Genomic DNA, 15,480 nt, shown 5'->3' with positions numbered 1-15,480 from the left:
ACGTACGCTAGTAAAGTGTTATTCCTGAATTTGCATCGCAGGGCAACCTCTGTCTCAGGGGTGTTCTGAGCTAACGTGCATGCCCGAGTAAATGAGGCGGCATATAATACTCGGCGAGCATCGCGCAAGATGCTGTGCATAGCCTGCTCAACTCCCCGACACTGCATAGACTCAACGTCGCACGATGGTCAAGACAATCTTTTACCTCGGCGCTACCGGATTCTTGTCCGGCGATATCCTGCCTCAGTTGGCGCGGGATTTCCCCAACGATACTGTGAGGGCCCTAGTTCGCAACCCCACGCCAGAACGTGTCGCGAAGTTGCAAGGACTGCATCCCGGGCTGGTTGTGGTCGAGGGAGACTTGAACGACGCGAAAGTCATTGTGGAGGAGGCCTCGAAGGCTGACATCGTCGTCAACTCGGCTAGTTCGGACCATTGGCCTAGCGTATGTGGTGCGCGCGAATCCCCGCGACTTGCGAAACTTTGAACCATATGATTCCATTATAGCCACTCTTGAGGGCCTAGAGAAGAACTCTGCCGGAAGACCGGGCAATCCTCCATTGTACCTTCATGTCTCCGGCTGTGGCATCATCAGCAACAATACTCGCGGCGAAAAGACCGAAAATCCGGAATTCTGGACAGACATAGGGTTGGACTTAGACGAGTATGCTTCTTCTCGGCTTCGTTTAACGCCGTGCTTACTTCCATACGGCGCAGCTGTGACCCGACAAACACCCATTTGGAGTCTGACAAGCCAGCAAGTATCAGAATGACTTTCCTTTTCGTGGTGCTCACCGTCTGCAGATAGTCGCGGCAGGGAAGCGGAAGAACAACTCTATCCGCTCGATCATCGTCTATCCAGGCCAGATCTACGGCGTCGGTAATGGTGCGCATACTTTACAGGGGAATTAGATGTATGCTGACTTGCCTCGAACAGGCGTGCAGAAAGTTACCCTCTGGCTGCGTATTTTCATGGACTATGCGAAGCGTGTCGGTTACGGAGGCACCTGGGGCAGGGGTTTTAACGCGCAGAACACTATCCACGTCAAGGATCTTGCGGATGCCATACTCATGATCCTGAGGGCCGCCAGCGAGGGCAAAGCGGGGGAGGGTGCGGACGGGCTCTGTGAGTTCAGCTGAGATACCATCTTCTCCCCTTGCGAAATCTTACCCTTATAGATTTCGCCGTCACACCCACCCTGCTTTCTTACGGCGAGTGGGTAAAAGCTATGGGCGACGTAAGTCCGCTGTTTCATTTGAGTTTCGTGGACCTGACAACCGCGTATGTAGCACCTGTACAACAAGGGCATCACGAAGGAGCCCGGGGCGAAGCCGATGCCAGAGGAGATTGTCGAACCCCTGGGACACTGTAAGCGCACATTCTGATAGGAGTTGACTGGGCGCTGAGCTTTGTCTGTCCAGATGGCTGGTCCCTGCTGGGTGGAAGTATGTTCGCGAAGGCCGATCGCTTGACCCGCATGGGATGGAAGTCTGTCGAGAGCGATAGGATCTCATTGATGGAGAGTCTCCCTGCGATGATCGACGCAGCGCTGGAAGATGACAAGCCGTATGTGCACATTTCGTAGGCCGTTCGAGTCGCAAACCGGGCGGTATTACTCCGTAAGGGCAGCTCCTCTAGCGAGCGTCGTATAGCGAGTGTCGTATATTAGAACGTATAGTGCTGCATCAATGTGTCCCGCAGTAAAATTAGGGCTTGATATCGAGCAGTAGCTAGGCACCCCGCCGGGATATCACAGTGCAAGGCAGGGCACACGAGGCGCTACCACGATCACGCGACTAAACTGTCGTATCTTATCCTCGCGAGAAGCCGCTAGCTTTGCGACACGACCCTGATGATGGCACGGTACGCCTCAGGGCGGAACCGAAAACGGCATGGCGACGTCGTTGGCGCGGCATATGTCAAAGCGAGGGCTGATACGGATACGGCCTAGCCATGGAGCAGACTGAAGTAATGAAGTGACACGCGGTCGCTGTGCCTTGCGAATTGCACGCCGGCTCTGCGAAGTGTCGCACCACTGGCGTATGCAGCCCGGACACAGCGCGACCTCTTTTGCTCTATGAAATGACACCGCACTTTCATTCATCGGCGGAGCGCCGCGCAGCACCCCGCTGCGAGGACCGCTGTTGCACAACTTGCGGAGGACGTTTCAGGGGAGCTCCGTATTCCAACGCCCAGGTAACGCAGTGGGGCTAATCGCGACCCTGCTGGCGCTCTCGCGTCCACTTTGGATTTGATGTGGCGACGAGATCCTTTGTGATGGAAACTCCGGACGATGCTGGGCCAATTGAAAGCTCGCTGTCGTCGGCTAACGATATGAACGGCAGAAGTTTGAGGTTAGGGACGCTCTGATGTCCTACGAAATCGCGGAATGTCCCGTTGACATCTCTTCATTCTTGATCCTTGCCTTCAGCATATATTGGAGTCACTCAGCCCAACAAGTCACTCATCCTGCCCCGGTGGACTTAACGCAGCAAGATGGGTGAACTAGACTTGACCCTCGGTAAGCCGTTCGTTGCTCTTATCTTGCCGGCCTAGTAGGCTGACATTCTTTTAGGGACCCTCTTAGTAGGCATTATGTGTGAGTGGAGCTCCGTCAAGGCTCAACGCGTCAACTACTCATCTGCGCTTTGTAGTCAACACATTTTTATTTGGATTAGTTATGTTCCAGTTCATCGCGTACTACAGAGGAAGTAAGTAAGAGCCCGTGTTACGACCCGCTCTGTATTGACGAGTCTTCAGAGTTTAATGACCCTCTGCCGGTGAAGTAAGTTTCAAACAAGGCCTCCATCTTAATTGAGTTGCTTACCGGTGTGTAGGTTAATGGTACTCTTTCTGTTTTTGCTGGACAGTGTGCATAGCATAGCGTAAGTCATACACCCTTTGCGAATGATCACAGATGTTGACTCCGATGTGCAGGTGCATCTGGATGGCATATTATTATTGGTAAGCATTCCCTACTACCGTCAGCTCACATCAAACTCATCAGCAATGCGCTGATAGTGTGACTGGATATGGTCAACCAGAGACACTTGGAGGTTGGTGGCTTTAGGTCCCGGTTTTCGTCATATCGCTGACCGGGCGTTCGAATGATAACAGTTGCCATTTGGCCGTACACCCTGACCCCGATAGCCACTGGTTGGGCGTCGATGGTCACGCAGATCTTCCTGGGCTGGCGGTACGTCGCCGCCGTTTTCAGACTCATTAGTCAATCGACTTACCTGTGAGACTCAGGGTATACCGGTTCACCGAGAATATGTATTTGTACGGCTTGATTATCGCGCTGGCAATACCGTCGTGCGCCCTCGGCATGACCTGTGGTATCAAGGCCTGGATTATTAAGGAGTAAGTCTGCTGTTCCTTATCTCACTGCGCTACCGCTCACCAGAAACGACCAGGGCGGCGAAATTATCCGTGCTGACGAACTTGGTTACGGCGTGGCTCGTGCTTCAAGTTGGTGTAGATGCTCTGGTTACGAGTGAGTCGCCAAAAGATGCCCACGTGGTCCCTTATTGACTGCGGCGGGCTGCAGTCACCCTTGGCATCATCCTTGCTCGGTCAAAAACCGGCTTCCAAAAGACTGACACGGTGGTCAATCGTCTCATCCGTGGTGCGATCCAGACTGGTCTCTTCGCCGGTATTTTTTCGATCGGCGACTTGATCACCTTCACCCGCTGGCCAAACACCAATTTCTACGGCATGTTCGCCATCCCTATCGGCCGTGTCTATACGAACGTAGGTAATCTAGACGATACAAAATAATAAAACTAATTTTTCTAACCTACAGACGCTTCTTGATACCCTTGTCAGCCGCAACGAACTAAGGGCGCAACTGCACGGGACAGTTGATATGGATAGCGCTGTAATGACTCCAGTTATGTCTCCTGCATATCACTAAACTAATGCATCCTTTTTTATACCTACAGAGACAGGCCCCAAGCCTGCTGAAATGGGGACGTCGCAATGCGCCTTCTTCCAGCATCAGCACGACACAGGCAGCCTCGACAAATATCCAGCTGTCCGAGATTTCCGTTCAGAAGGAAGTCGTGGTGTTTGGTGACGAGTCTTTGTCTGAGGCTGCAGATGCCAAGCCTCGAATTTCTTGCTAAAGTACTGTCGTGGTACTGGTTCTAGCAGCTTGTCCGTTAACGGCACTGGCTGGTCGTAGTTGGTTTATTTTCTGCTCGTCCATCCTGGTGCTCGCCTGATGACTGTAAAATGTTACGCATGATATGTCGTTCATATCTTGGGAAAACAGACGTACAGAGACGTAATAAATGTTCACTATACAATACCATTCTGACCAGAGTGTCCTACGCCTGAGGTCCTCGCGCTTTGGTGGTGAGGGCAGCCCAGGCCTGGGCCTCGGTCGCTGCTGATGATTAACCGCCCTGGCGCTAATAGGTTGGCCCATCAGTCAAAACACGAACTCTTCAGAGTCTAGGCCTTGTTGGCGACTGCCAACCCTCGTTGGGTCCTGGTTACCGCCTGCTTCGCCGCATCTTTGTGTTCTACTCTCATGTCTGCCTGCTGAAACTGCTCTTGGCAAGGTATGATTGCGCACGCAGCCGACGCGCTCAGTTCATTGACACGCCACGCGCAGGTCACTGGAAGCTAGAACATTAACGCGAACTAGACCGGATCGTCATATCACCCCGCGACATCGCTACGTATACACGGCCGGAGATCAAACTGGAATTAGGTATGTAACCTACCTGCATCATATACCCCACTCGTACCCACTTACTGGCTCTGAATGTAGTCCATACAACCGCGTCCCTACCATGTCCGACTCGGCATCCGCGACCGCCGCGGCAGTCGGCGCGACCGTCGCCGTGGTGCTCACACTGCTAATAGGAGGGCTCGCTTTCTTCTACTTTCGGCATAAGAGAGAGTCGGCAGAAGTGATGGAGCTGGAGCAGGAAGACGCCGGGCGCTGTAGTCAAGTGCTGGACAGGTTCCATCCAGCCTCGAAGGTGACACCATTCTCAGTAGACGAGGAGGCTCCTCGCTTTAGTGCGTACAATAATTTCTGCGTCTTCTACTCTCGCTAACCGTGCCCATTAGCTCATATCCCGGGCGAAGCCATGAGAGTAGCACATCGGCGATCAGATGGAGGTTGGGAGTTCTCTGAACCCCTTACCATACACCCTCCGCCGTTTGCGCATGAACTGAGCAACTCAGTCTGCTCTTCACCGACTACCTCCATCGCTACCACGACCATGTTTAGCCGGAAAGAGAAGCACTTCGTTGGAGAGCTTACCACTCGCGGATACATCGAGATAGACACAGAAGGTGTCCCGCCACCTGCATATAGTGCAAGCGATAACCGCCATGGTTCGAATTGAGATTTATTATATTTGGTGCTTCCTATGCTTTGCTTGGATCGTTGGGCTAGTATTTATTGCTATCGCTAATGCTGTGAATCTATAATTCTGCTGCTGCATATATATATATGATACCACTCGCGGTACACAAATGCACGCTCGGAACCGGAGAAGCTGCAGGAGACCGTCCAGATTCTCGGAGCGCCCGCACTCTGTTGTTTAGATAAGATAAGATCCAGCGCCAGACGCACCACAAACATTTTCCTGTCGCGTAGAGGTTATCCTCGACCACTCATCCCATCCGCTGCGGGCGGCTCACTCAACTCGCTCGCCCTCTTTTAGGTTGTAGGTGGTTGCTGCAAAATGCTCCAGGATATGGAAGATAGAAACGACGTCATGGACGTGCACGTAGCTGAACGTCCTGCCAAGCGGTTCAAGGTGTGTTCTCCCGCATATTTCGTATGAAGTCTATATGTAAAGGATGCCATCCGGGTTCCAGCACCAGTCGCACAAGAAGACTCTGAAGCAAGTACATGTAACCCCTGCCATTGCACGCGAACAGTTCGGCTATGACATCGACGTATGTCCCGATATCCTCTTTATACGCGTGGTGCATTAAAGTGGGTTGCAGGACAACGATTCGTATTTCCACCAATCTTTAGGAGAATGGCGAGAGTTAAACATTTCTCCTACCTTCTTGGAGTTTGCAAACAAGACAGAGGGTCTTTCTGCGTCTATGGCTTTGCTTGTGCACCACTGGCAGAAATTACTGGAGTTTTGGTTAGACGCGGTAGACAAAGCGGACGAGGAGGCTTTAAAACCTTTACTTGAGTACATTTATGCGTTCTTTATTTCTTGTGATGGAGCTTATCCTCCTCCAGTCTGTTACAGAAGCTATCGCACGACCTACGAGCTACTATCGCGCCACAATATCGTCCTGTCCTCGACCGATTACTCAGACTACTTCCTCGTACCCTCACTGCTGGGGTTTTGAAGCAGCTACTAGATACCATTTCTGTGGTATTCAAATATGCCGCCATACCAGCGAACGCTATCGAAGAGACGTGGGCCGCCTTTGCGCAAGTATTGCCGAAATGCGACCCGGAAGTCCAGAGAGTCGTAGCGGAGCTTTGGGGTACCACCATAAGGAGGCTAAAGGCTGCGGTGCGGGAGCAGTGTGTTCTATCTATTGTGTCAGCTGCAAGCCCGGATGTTAGCTCTTGGGTCTTTGTCTCGGCTTGCAAGGTGCGTCTTATCATAGTTCACCTATGGCGACTGGTTGAACGAGCTTCCAGTCTGTCTCCCAAACCTTGCATACAACAACGGTGACAATCGTGGAAACTCTCCTTCGTCATTATCTCGGCTGTAACAGCCCAGAAGTTCCTTTTATCGTTATTCGACGACTTCTCACTGCTCTGGCACATCACTGCAAGACCGCAGAGCAGTTCTCCCCACTGTCTGACCTACTCAATGAGCAGCTCGCCGATGCTGAAAAAGAAGATTCTGAACTGCTTCGAAGACTTTTGGAGGTCATCACCGTGCCATGCTCCGTTCGCCAGGGCTCGCGCATGTCAGCGAAGCATCTGACGACCCTCCTTTCGCAATTCGAGTCTCTTCCTCTATCGGATCTTCTACACGAGGCTCTTCTCAAGTTCGTCGCCGCGTGTCTCACTGCTGGCGATATGGCTCTCTGGATGGGTCCTGGCCGGAAAGTGTTTGTTCGCATCTGGGAACGGCCTGTGCTTGCTCTCGAGCTCTGCACCGTACTGTCCGATCTGAATTGGGGAGGCTGCAAGTTGCTCGCTTCGCCACACGTTGTCAAACTTGTGCCGGACCTCCTCGACTCGCATACCGAGAAGGCGCTCGAGCTGCTCAGCGCGTTGCAGAAAGAGAAAAAGCTGCAGGCTGAGGCGTCCTGGAAGCAGAGACTACAGGCCTGGTTCACTAGGCAGCTATCATCTTGGAGTCGGACTCCTGATCAGGTAGGACCGTAAATTTTCTACACCTGGATATGTACGCTGACATGGTTGTGCAGGTTCTTATTCTTCATCACGCTATCTCCCTATCCGACATACTACCCTCTCTAGGACCTCTACTGGCTATTATTGTCAACACTACAGTTGCCGCGGAAAACCCACATGACGAATACGTTGAACGGGGCACGAACTCGTCGTGGGTCATCGGTTCCTGCTTATCATGTCTGGCTCGCCGGAATCCGACCGAATGGCGTAGTCAGGTTGACATTAATACTTGGACAACGGAAATTGTGAAGAAGTGGAGCTGGTCAGGATACGCCCTCCATGGACTTGTGTCGATTATTCAAGCGACACAAGGACCTGCAGAGCGAATCTCATCCGAGACAGTTTACGACTATCTGCGGACATCGCTCCTCTCGCATTCTCGCCTGCTCAGGCTGTCGATGCTTCATCTGCTTAATTCGCGCGTTTTGAACGTGGGAGCTTCTGCCGAAGTCTTGAAGAAGTGCTTACAGGCGGAGGAAGTCAGCATTGACGTGCACGGCATTCGCGAACGTGTCATGAGAATAGGACGGTTGAGTCACATCCTCAAGGACGGCGACGAGATCGGTGCCGAGATTGCTGTCAGGTGGCTAATAGGTGGGCTAGGGGCACATATTTTCTTTCGATAGCCAGGTCGCTAACCGCATCTTTCAGCACAACTCAAGGTCAACCTACGTCCACTCTGGGTTCCTACCTCCGAAGCCCTCGCTGCGATAGCGGAACGGTTTGGTGATTTGACCTGGAACCTGCTGTTCGAGCAACTGAAAGCTGCATCATTGAACCAGCTCTCGGAGCCCTCCCCTGCCTGGATGTCTGTGGATGATAGCGATCAGGACACAATTTTTGAGCAAGAGCGGTCCTGGAGGGATCCTAGTGCACACAAGTTGCGGTCAAGCGTAGCCAAGCGACTTCATGGTAATGCTGCAAAAATTATCATCGTACAGGTCAGCCCTGCAGCGGTTCAATTTAGCGATACAACCACTGATGTCTCTGCAGGCTCAAGTTGTAGAAGAACGTTTCGATCAGGGAAACTACGAGCTCCAGCTCCTGAATGCGCTCTGTGCCTGCTCCTCCCTCGCTGAGAGGCACAACAAGGATCTGGTTCCCCACTTCCTCTCCCTTGCTCCGCCGGACGTACCTACCAAGCTTGCTCGCCATAAGCTTAGCGCTTGGCTCACCTTATTCTCGAAGTTTGCCAACCCGAAGGCTCTCCATTCGACCGAAGGGTTATACGCAATGTACACCATCCTCCTCTCACACCCAGATCGCCAGCTGCAGAAACTTGCAGTGTCGTGCATCCTCACGTACAAGTCCCCTGCCTTCATTGCGCACCAGGACTCCCTTTATGCGCTGCTTGATGACACCCGATGGCGCGACGAGCTGACACAGCTGAGCATCGCTGATATCAAGGATGTCGAACGTCCAGAGGTAATTGATACCATTATCCGATTACTCTTCGGTGTTATACTCGAGCGGCGCGGGCGCGGTAGAGGTGGTGATCGCCGTGCGGCCGTCCTGGCTGCTCTCGCAGGATGCCGCGATGAAGAGCTATACACTCTTGTTGATCTTATGCTCAAGCCCATCAACGAAAGTCGTGAGGTCAGCGACGGTGGGGAATACATGACTAAGCCTTTGGCGGACGGTGTATCAAGCAAGAAGCTTGTTGGTTTCCTAACGCTGCTGGGTGACGTCACCAAGAACCTTGGCACCCGCTTGATCAACAGGTGGCCTATCCTTTTGGCGACCCTCCTCGATCTCGTGGGCTTCGCTCAAGGTCGTCTCGGTTCCACGGCTGCAGAAGACGTGCAGGAGCAAGACGAAGACGTGAGCGCAGATGATGACCAAGATGTCGACCAAGATGCCGACCAAGAAGGCCCAGGTTCTGCTCGTGCGATTCGTGCCGTCCGGCAGGCTGGCATCAAGCGGTTCACCGATTTCTTCCGCCTACCTATGACTTTCGACTTCAGCACGTATGTCAAGGAGGCGTTCAAGACATTCATCTCTCCACGTCTCGATGCTTTGGACACCGAAAATACACAGGCGCCTTCTGCGCTTCTGGAGCTCTTCCATGCGTGGTCCCTCAAACGGGATACTGCCCGCTTCCTGGTTGATTATGACGAGCGTACCCTCCCAAAGATCTATGACTGTCTGATTGCTACCAATGTGAAACCTACCGTCGTTTCCCGGGTCCTGGACATCGTCGAGCACCTGCTCGGTCACTCGGAGATAGATGAGGATTTTCTGAACGCCATTTTCAAGCCCCATGTCGAACTCCTCCTGACGAACTTCGCGGTTCTCATGGAACGCACGAAAGCGGCGGTGTCCATGACAGATCATATCGGTCGCAGGCAAATTACCATCTTGTCTTCGCTGGCTCCGTACATGGCAGACTCAAGACAAGCGTCGCTCTTACTCAACGTTTTCACTCCCGTCCTCCGCAGGCCGACGAAGTTAGTCCCCGAGAAGGTCAAGGTCGATATGGTCAACATCGTGAAGAGCCTTTTCCCCGTCGTTGTCGATCTGAAAGATTCTGCAAGTGTGACATATACGAGGACGTATGCATTGCTATCATTCCTCTTCCAAAATTTACGCTCGCGGCCGGCTCGCATCTCTCTGGTGCTGACATTCCGCAAGTTCGCCGAGATCGATTCTTCTTTGTACTCCCTTGCCGAACTTTTGGACTCCCTCAATGCATGGTCGACGAAGCGTATGGAGGAGCCTGACTTCGGCAGGCGAATCGAGGCCTTCGTGGAGCTGAATGAGAAAAGGCATGCAACACTGACAGCGAAAGAATGGCTTCCGATCCTCTTCAACATGCTCAACTTCGTTCAGGAGCCCGAGGAGCTGACAGTGAGAACCAACGCCTCGCATGCCATGAAGCGCTTCCTGGACCGCGTCGAAGAAATTGGGGGCGACTACGAGGCAACATTCAATAATACGCTCTACCCCGGACTCAAGAACAGTCTGCGTTCGAAGAATGAGCTCGTCCGCGCAGAGATTCTAGGGATCATCTCCTACGCGGCGAAGAAGTGCGAGCGTCTCTCCTCGTTGCGGGAGATGCGTGTCCTGCTCGCGAACGGTGACGAGGAGGCTAACATATTCAACAACATCTTGCATGTCCAGCTTCATAGGCGCACCAGGGCATTGCGCCGTCTCGCAGAGTTATGTATTGAAGGCGCACTTCGTAGCTCGACCCTTACCGATATCTTTATACCTCTTGTCGGTAACTTCATCGTCGACGGGAGCTCTGTGGATCACCACCTCGTGACAGAGGCCATCATAACAACAGGAAAGATGGCGAGACAGCTTCAGTGGGGTGCCTACTACACACTCATCCAACAATACCTTCGACTCTCGCGCAACAAGGATGTCTCAGAGCGCGTTTATGTCCGCACTCTTGTTGCGCTCCTAGACAACTTCCACTTTCCCATGGACGTTATGGTCTCGAGCGATGAGGGAGAAGAACAAGCCGTGTCAGAGGAAGGAGAGGAAGAGCTACCCGCAGAGCGATCAGACACTGCGAAGAAGCAGGCCCATATCGCCGAGATCGTCAGCTCGCGTCTTCTGCCCAACCTCATCTCGCATCTGGAGAAACGTGACGAGACTGAGGACAGTCTTCGAATTCCAATTGCGATCGGTGTTGTTCAAGTCGCCATGCACCTTCCCCTGGTGGCTCGAGAGACCCAGATCTCTCGTCTTCTGACGGTCCTTAGCCAGGTGTTCCGAAGCAAGTCGCAGGACACGAGAGACCTAGCGCGCGAGACGCTGTGCAAGATCGCGATAATCTTGGGGCCATCGTACCTTCCCCTCATCTTGCGCGAGCTCAGGACGGCTCTTCTGCGAGGACCCCACCTACACATTCTGGCGTACGTCGCACATGCCCTGTTGATCCACGTCACTTCTGGAGACCACGCCACGACCTTCTCCAATCTAGATGATTGCGTTAACGACATCGCCCACGTCTCTGCAGAAGTCATCTTCGGCGAATCGGGCAAGGATGTCCAGTCCAAGGATTTCAAGACCAAAATGCGCGAAGTACGCGGGTCTGCATCCAAAGGCCTAGACTCATTCGCTCTTGTCGCTAAGCATGTCACTCCTCCGAAAATCAGTAGCCTGCTGGTTCCCGTGCGCAACATTCTTCAGCAGACCGAAACGCTCAAAGTCATGCAGCAAATCGAGGATCTCCTGCGTAGGATTGCGGGTGGTCTCAATATCAACCAGCACTTGACGTCTAAGGACCTCCTCGTCCTTTGCCACACGCTCATTAGCCAAAACGCGAAATTCCTCAAGCAAACGCCCAAGGCGATTCCTGCGAATGAAAAGACGAAGGGCGACGCGCTAACAGAAATGAAGAAGCATTTGACTGCGCAGGCCGACCATTATGCGAACAACTCGTTCAGGTATGTTGTTTCCTAGCTGAAAGCGGCATTTTCTGATTTATGCTCAGGTTCGTCATTTTGGGTCTCGAGTTGTTCAACACTGCCTATCGGAGGAGCCGTTTCGATTTCAAAGACCCTGCGGTCATCGCTCGTCTGGAGCCCATGCTCTCTGTCATCGGCAACACGCTCTATTCGAATCACATGCAGGTGGTCGTCTCCGGCTTAAAGGCCACCGCTGCGATCGTCAGATGCCCTCTGAAATCGATTGTCAAGTCTCTTCCTGTCTTCATTCGCCAGATTCTACAGGTCATCAAGCAGACTGGATCGACCGAGGCTGAACTTGTGCAGATTGCGTTCAAGTCCCTGGCCGCCATCCTTCGGGAACAATCTGCGGCGCAAATCAAGGAGAAGGACCTCGTCTTCCTACTTGAGCTGCTTTCGCCTGATCTAGAAGAGCCCAGCCGTCAGGCTGCGGTGTTCATTATGCTGAAGGCTATTGTCGCCCGCAAGTTCGTCGTACCCGAGATTTACGATCTCATGGACCGCGTCTCGGAGATTATGGTTGCTGGTCAGTCGCCTTCTGTCCAGGAGCAGTGCCGTGCCATCCTTCTTCAATTCCTCCTGGATTATCCCCAAGGCAAAGGCCGTCTCCGCAACCACATGACATTCCTGGCGAAGAACCTGTCATACGTGTACGAGAGCGGTCGGAAATCGGTCATGGAGCTCCTCAGCGCGATTCTCGCGAAGTTCGACCCTGCCCTCATTCGCGAGTACTCCGACCTTCTGTTCGTCGCCTTGGTCCTCGTGATCGCCAATGACGAGTCCTCGAAGTGCAGAGAGATGGCTTCGGAGCTGGTGAAAAATCTCTTTGTTCGCCTGGACGAAGTCCAGCGACGCGTCGTCATGACACACGTCCATACTTGGGCCTCACAGCGTGCACAGCCACAGCTTGCTAGAGTTTCTTCACAGATCTACAGCATTCTGATCGAGCATTTGCGGGGAGACGTCGCGCAGTACGCCAGAGCTATCCTCGAAGACCTCAACTCCATTCTCGACTCGACGTGCGAGCTGTTCGAGCAGGAAGACGACAACGCTGCCATGGACGTTGACATCGAATGGCAAATCCCCTACCAGGCGCTCAACGCGCTGTCGAAGCTCCTGCGCGTGCTCACCGATCTTGTGCCCCAGTTGGACGAAGTCGCTTGGCCGGGTATTGCCAAGCTGCTCTTGTTCCCTCACGCCTGGGTGCGTACGGCTGCATGCCGTCTGCTCGGCGTCCTGTTTTCCGCTGTACCCGCTGCATCACCCCGTGGGGACCTCAGTGACAGCTCGCCGTTGTCTCTTGCTGGCATGGAGGAGGTCGCTCGGAAACTGTGCTTGCAGCTCCGAAGCGAGCATCTCGACGCTGCGCTCAGCCTGCAGATTGTCAAGAACTTGTTCTACGTTAGCAAGTGCTTCGCCATGTATGAGGCGACCTTGCCTGCAGAAGACGTGGATGATGATGGGAAGGATGGAGAGGATGAAGAGGAGGGACAGGAAGAACAGGATGGAGAGGAGGGACAGGAAGAACAGGATGGAGAGGAGGAACAGGAGAAAGAGTCTTCGACGAGACGTCCACTGTCGTGGCTCTTCTCTAAGCTATCCTTCCAAGCCAGATCCGCGCACATCGCGAGGAGAAACAAATCCTCCAGCCCGGTAGGTCATGGCTGGGTCTCGCAAGCTGACGTATGCTAACTCCTTCCGCAGGACAACTGGTACCATCAGCCTATATCTGTTCTTCGCTGGTTTGCTGCAATGGCCTCTTTCATGGAGCCGTCGCAAGTGGAGAAGTTCCTGGTGCATATCCTTTCGCCTGTCTACCGCATCGCCGAAGACGACACTATCCGCGATTCGCACATGGGTCAGTACCGTTCCTTCGAGTGTCTTCGCGTATGCTAAACCTCTTTTGCGTTGCAGATGAACTTAAGACCACTGCGGTCGAGCTTCAGGAGCTTGTGCAAAACAAGGTCGGCACAACCAAGTTCGCGGAGATCTATGGCCGCATCAGGCAGAACATCCTGGGTGTGCGTCGGGAACGCAGGACAGCGCGTGCAGTCCAGGCAGCAAAAAGTCCAGCGTTGGCGTCGAAGAAGAAAGCGCAGAGGAACGTGGCAAAGAAGGAGAGCCGGAAACGCAAAAACAGCACCTTCGCCGAGGGGCGAGGCAAGTTCAAAAGGCGCAGGGACGAGTAGACCTTCGTCACCCGGGACCATCTGTCGACATTATGTAGCATAGAACCATTTCATTACGATATACCACTGTAGCATATTCCCGAGCGCATTATGCGGGTCATGACAAGTCCATCGGCTGCTCGCCGTCGTCGTTCGGCATCGAGCTCAGGTCCGGGAAGCAGAGAGCATTCTCCTCCTGCGCTGCCTCGTCGTCGTCTTCGTTCCAGTCGCTCGTCGTCTCCCAGTCGTTCTCGAACTCGATGTCAAGCGTCAGCTCTTCCTCACCGTCCCCATCGTCCGTTAGCGGTAGGAAAGACGCCAGCTGCGGTGGCAGGTGTGAGTGCGGATTGTGCGCAACGGGCTGGACCCAGCGACGCTCTCGCAATCGTTTGTGTCGTTCGCGGTCTTCTTCGATGCGCTTGAAGATTTCTTGTTTCGGGAGGGGATTTGACGGCCGTGTGTCTGCTAGGTCCTCGAGCGACGCTTTCCTGTTTTCCAGGAACGACATGACATCGTCGACTTTTTGCGGGTCAACTACACGCTTGCTTCTCCAGCTTTCCAATATCTAAAAAACCAACATGAGTCGGGAAGACACAAGAGATGAATGGCGCGAACGCACCTGCTTTGTACTCATCAGATTCGGCAGACCTTGTCGTCCTTCTGGTACTACAGACTCTACGATCTTTCCCAAGTCCCGCGAGACATAGTCCACGTAGAGCGAATTGAACGCTGACGCATGTCCTTCTTGTCGGACGGGTCCGTGTTGTGATTTCACGAGGAGGGACGCCTCGCATAAAGAGTCCAGGAAGTAGAGGATGTTGATTCGGTTGTTTATTGACCCCTGCTCTTACGCGATCAACACAGTATTAGCCACGAGATCGACACTACGCACCTTCTGAGACTCCTCGACTATGCAATCCCAGAGGTCCTCCCCACATTTCGAGAAGTACTTCAAGGCGTATCCGACCACCTTCTGGATTGACTGCTGAGAGCTGTTCAGTGCTTCAGAATCTTCTGTACGATTTTTATCAAAGAGACATACGCATTTAACCGTCTAAGCAGCGTCAAGAATTGCATACGAACTTCAAATGGATCCATGCTGTGGTGGATCGAATATCTGCTGAGAGTAGGCCAGGTGGGCTCCTGCTGACGTAAGCGATATAAGATTTATTTGGCAAGTCCACTCGTTCACAATGTTTCTCCCAATCCTCGTCAACAGCCCACGTGAGTACCGCGTCCTTGCACACCTTATCTGCGTGTGTCGCTCTTGGACCTTGGAGCTTGAACATCTGGCATCTGGACGCTGAACGTGAACTCTTGAGCTTTGAACAGCACTCCGGTAATATTAGTCAATATTCGGAACCGTCGCCGGGCATACGTTCATCGGTGTAACCTGTGTTCTCTCGTTACCATGTTCTCTATAGTGCCCTCGAAGCCAGATGCACAGAGAAAGACAGGCAATAATTTCGAAAATCGGTGAACACTGCACAGAAGTTCTCGTGCAGGCGCCGAACGTGACTACTAAGT

General features: G+C 53.1%; 6 protein-coding genes across 6 annotated transcripts; 5 read left to right on the top strand and 1 right to left on the bottom strand.

Moving 5' to 3' along the window:
- Window positions 1-104: 104 nt before the first annotated feature.
- PHACADRAFT_125329 (uncharacterized protein) lies at window positions 105-1,782 on the top strand. The gene is made up of 8 exons (XM_007398160.1): window positions 105-452; window positions 508-664; window positions 718-761; window positions 809-886; window positions 938-1,126; window positions 1,180-1,238; window positions 1,291-1,369; window positions 1,423-1,782. Exons 1-8 carry the CDS (start codon window positions 185-187, stop codon window positions 1,584-1,586), a joined length of 1,038 nt encoding a protein of 345 aa, XP_007398222.1. The 5' UTR covers window positions 105-184; the 3' UTR covers window positions 1,587-1,782.
- A 715-nt stretch (window positions 1,783-2,497) lies between these two features.
- PHACADRAFT_211221 (uncharacterized protein) lies at window positions 2,498-4,241 on the top strand (the record flags this gene model as incomplete). The annotated part of the gene is made up of 13 exons (XM_007398159.1): window positions 2,498-2,522; window positions 2,577-2,600; window positions 2,656-2,712; window positions 2,762-2,786; window positions 2,839-2,886; window positions 2,939-2,965; window positions 3,023-3,057; window positions 3,119-3,197; window positions 3,254-3,364; window positions 3,418-3,497; window positions 3,552-3,754; window positions 3,807-3,881; window positions 3,946-4,241. The coding sequence occupies 13 exons, from the start codon at window positions 2,498-2,500 to the stop codon at window positions 4,126-4,128; spliced, it is 972 nt and encodes a 323-aa protein (XP_007398221.1). The 3' UTR covers window positions 4,129-4,241.
- Window positions 4,242-4,622: 381 nt separating this feature from the next.
- PHACADRAFT_259961 (uncharacterized protein) lies at window positions 4,623-5,449 on the top strand. Its single transcript, XM_007398158.1, has 3 exons — window positions 4,623-4,721; window positions 4,782-5,035; window positions 5,087-5,449. Exons 2-3 carry the CDS (start codon window positions 4,804-4,806, stop codon window positions 5,365-5,367), a joined length of 513 nt encoding a protein of 170 aa, XP_007398220.1. The 5' UTR covers window positions 4,623-4,721; window positions 4,782-4,803; the 3' UTR covers window positions 5,368-5,449.
- A 522-nt stretch (window positions 5,450-5,971) lies between these two features.
- Window positions 5,972-7,340, top strand: PHACADRAFT_99272 (uncharacterized protein; the record flags this gene model as incomplete). Its single annotated transcript, XM_007398157.1, has 3 exons — window positions 5,972-6,230; window positions 6,392-6,591; window positions 6,822-7,340. Coding segments are annotated over 3 exons (978 nt in total), but the record flags the coding sequence as incomplete, so codon positions are not given.
- A 29-nt stretch (window positions 7,341-7,369) lies between these two features.
- PHACADRAFT_98717 (uncharacterized protein) lies at window positions 7,370-13,974 on the top strand (the record flags this gene model as incomplete). The annotated part of the gene is made up of 7 exons (XM_007398156.1): window positions 7,370-7,961; window positions 8,019-8,308; window positions 8,361-11,764; window positions 11,812-13,234; window positions 13,316-13,438; window positions 13,490-13,643; window positions 13,700-13,974. 7 exons carry the CDS (start codon window positions 7,370-7,372, stop codon window positions 13,972-13,974), a joined length of 6,261 nt encoding a protein of 2,086 aa, XP_007398218.1.
- A 97-nt stretch (window positions 13,975-14,071) lies between these two features.
- On the bottom strand, window positions 14,072-15,051 carry PHACADRAFT_99614 (uncharacterized protein; the record flags this gene model as incomplete). Its single annotated transcript, XM_007398155.1, has 4 exons — window positions 14,072-14,518; window positions 14,573-14,794; window positions 14,846-14,945; window positions 14,996-15,051. 4 exons carry the CDS (start codon window positions 15,049-15,051, stop codon window positions 14,072-14,074), a joined length of 825 nt encoding a protein of 274 aa, XP_007398217.1.
- Between the last annotated feature and the right edge of the window lie 429 nt (window positions 15,052-15,480).

This window comes from Phanerochaete carnosa (genome assembly GCF_000300595.1).
Source record: "Phanerochaete carnosa HHB-10118-sp unplaced genomic scaffold PHACAscaffold_7, whole genome shotgun sequence".
Taxonomy (NCBI): Eukaryota; Fungi; Basidiomycota; class Agaricomycetes; order Polyporales; family Phanerochaetaceae; genus Phanerochaete; species Phanerochaete carnosa.
This window is presented reverse-complemented; position numbering and strand designations above follow the sequence as displayed.

Excerpts from the sequence above, each read along its gene's own strand:
- PHACADRAFT_125329 (XM_007398160.1), top strand. The coding sequence starts at position 185 with ATGGTCAAGACAATCTTTTACCTCGGCGCTACCGGATTCTTGTCCGGC. Across the intron at positions 665-717 it reads ATAGGGTTGGACTTAGACGA|CTGTGACCCGACAAACACCC; the intron begins GTATGCTTCTTC and ends CATACGGCGCAG. Across the intron at positions 1,370-1,422 it reads TGTCGAACCCCTGGGACACT|ATGGCTGGTCCCTGCTGGGT; the intron begins GTAAGCGCACAT and ends TTGTCTGTCCAG.
- PHACADRAFT_259961 (XM_007398158.1), top strand. The coding sequence starts at position 4,804 with ATGTCCGACTCGGCATCCGCGACCGCCGCGGCAGTCGGCGCGACCGTC. Across the intron at positions 5,036-5,086 it reads CGAGGAGGCTCCTCGCTTTA|CTCATATCCCGGGCGAAGCC; the intron begins GTGCGTACAATA and ends CGTGCCCATTAG.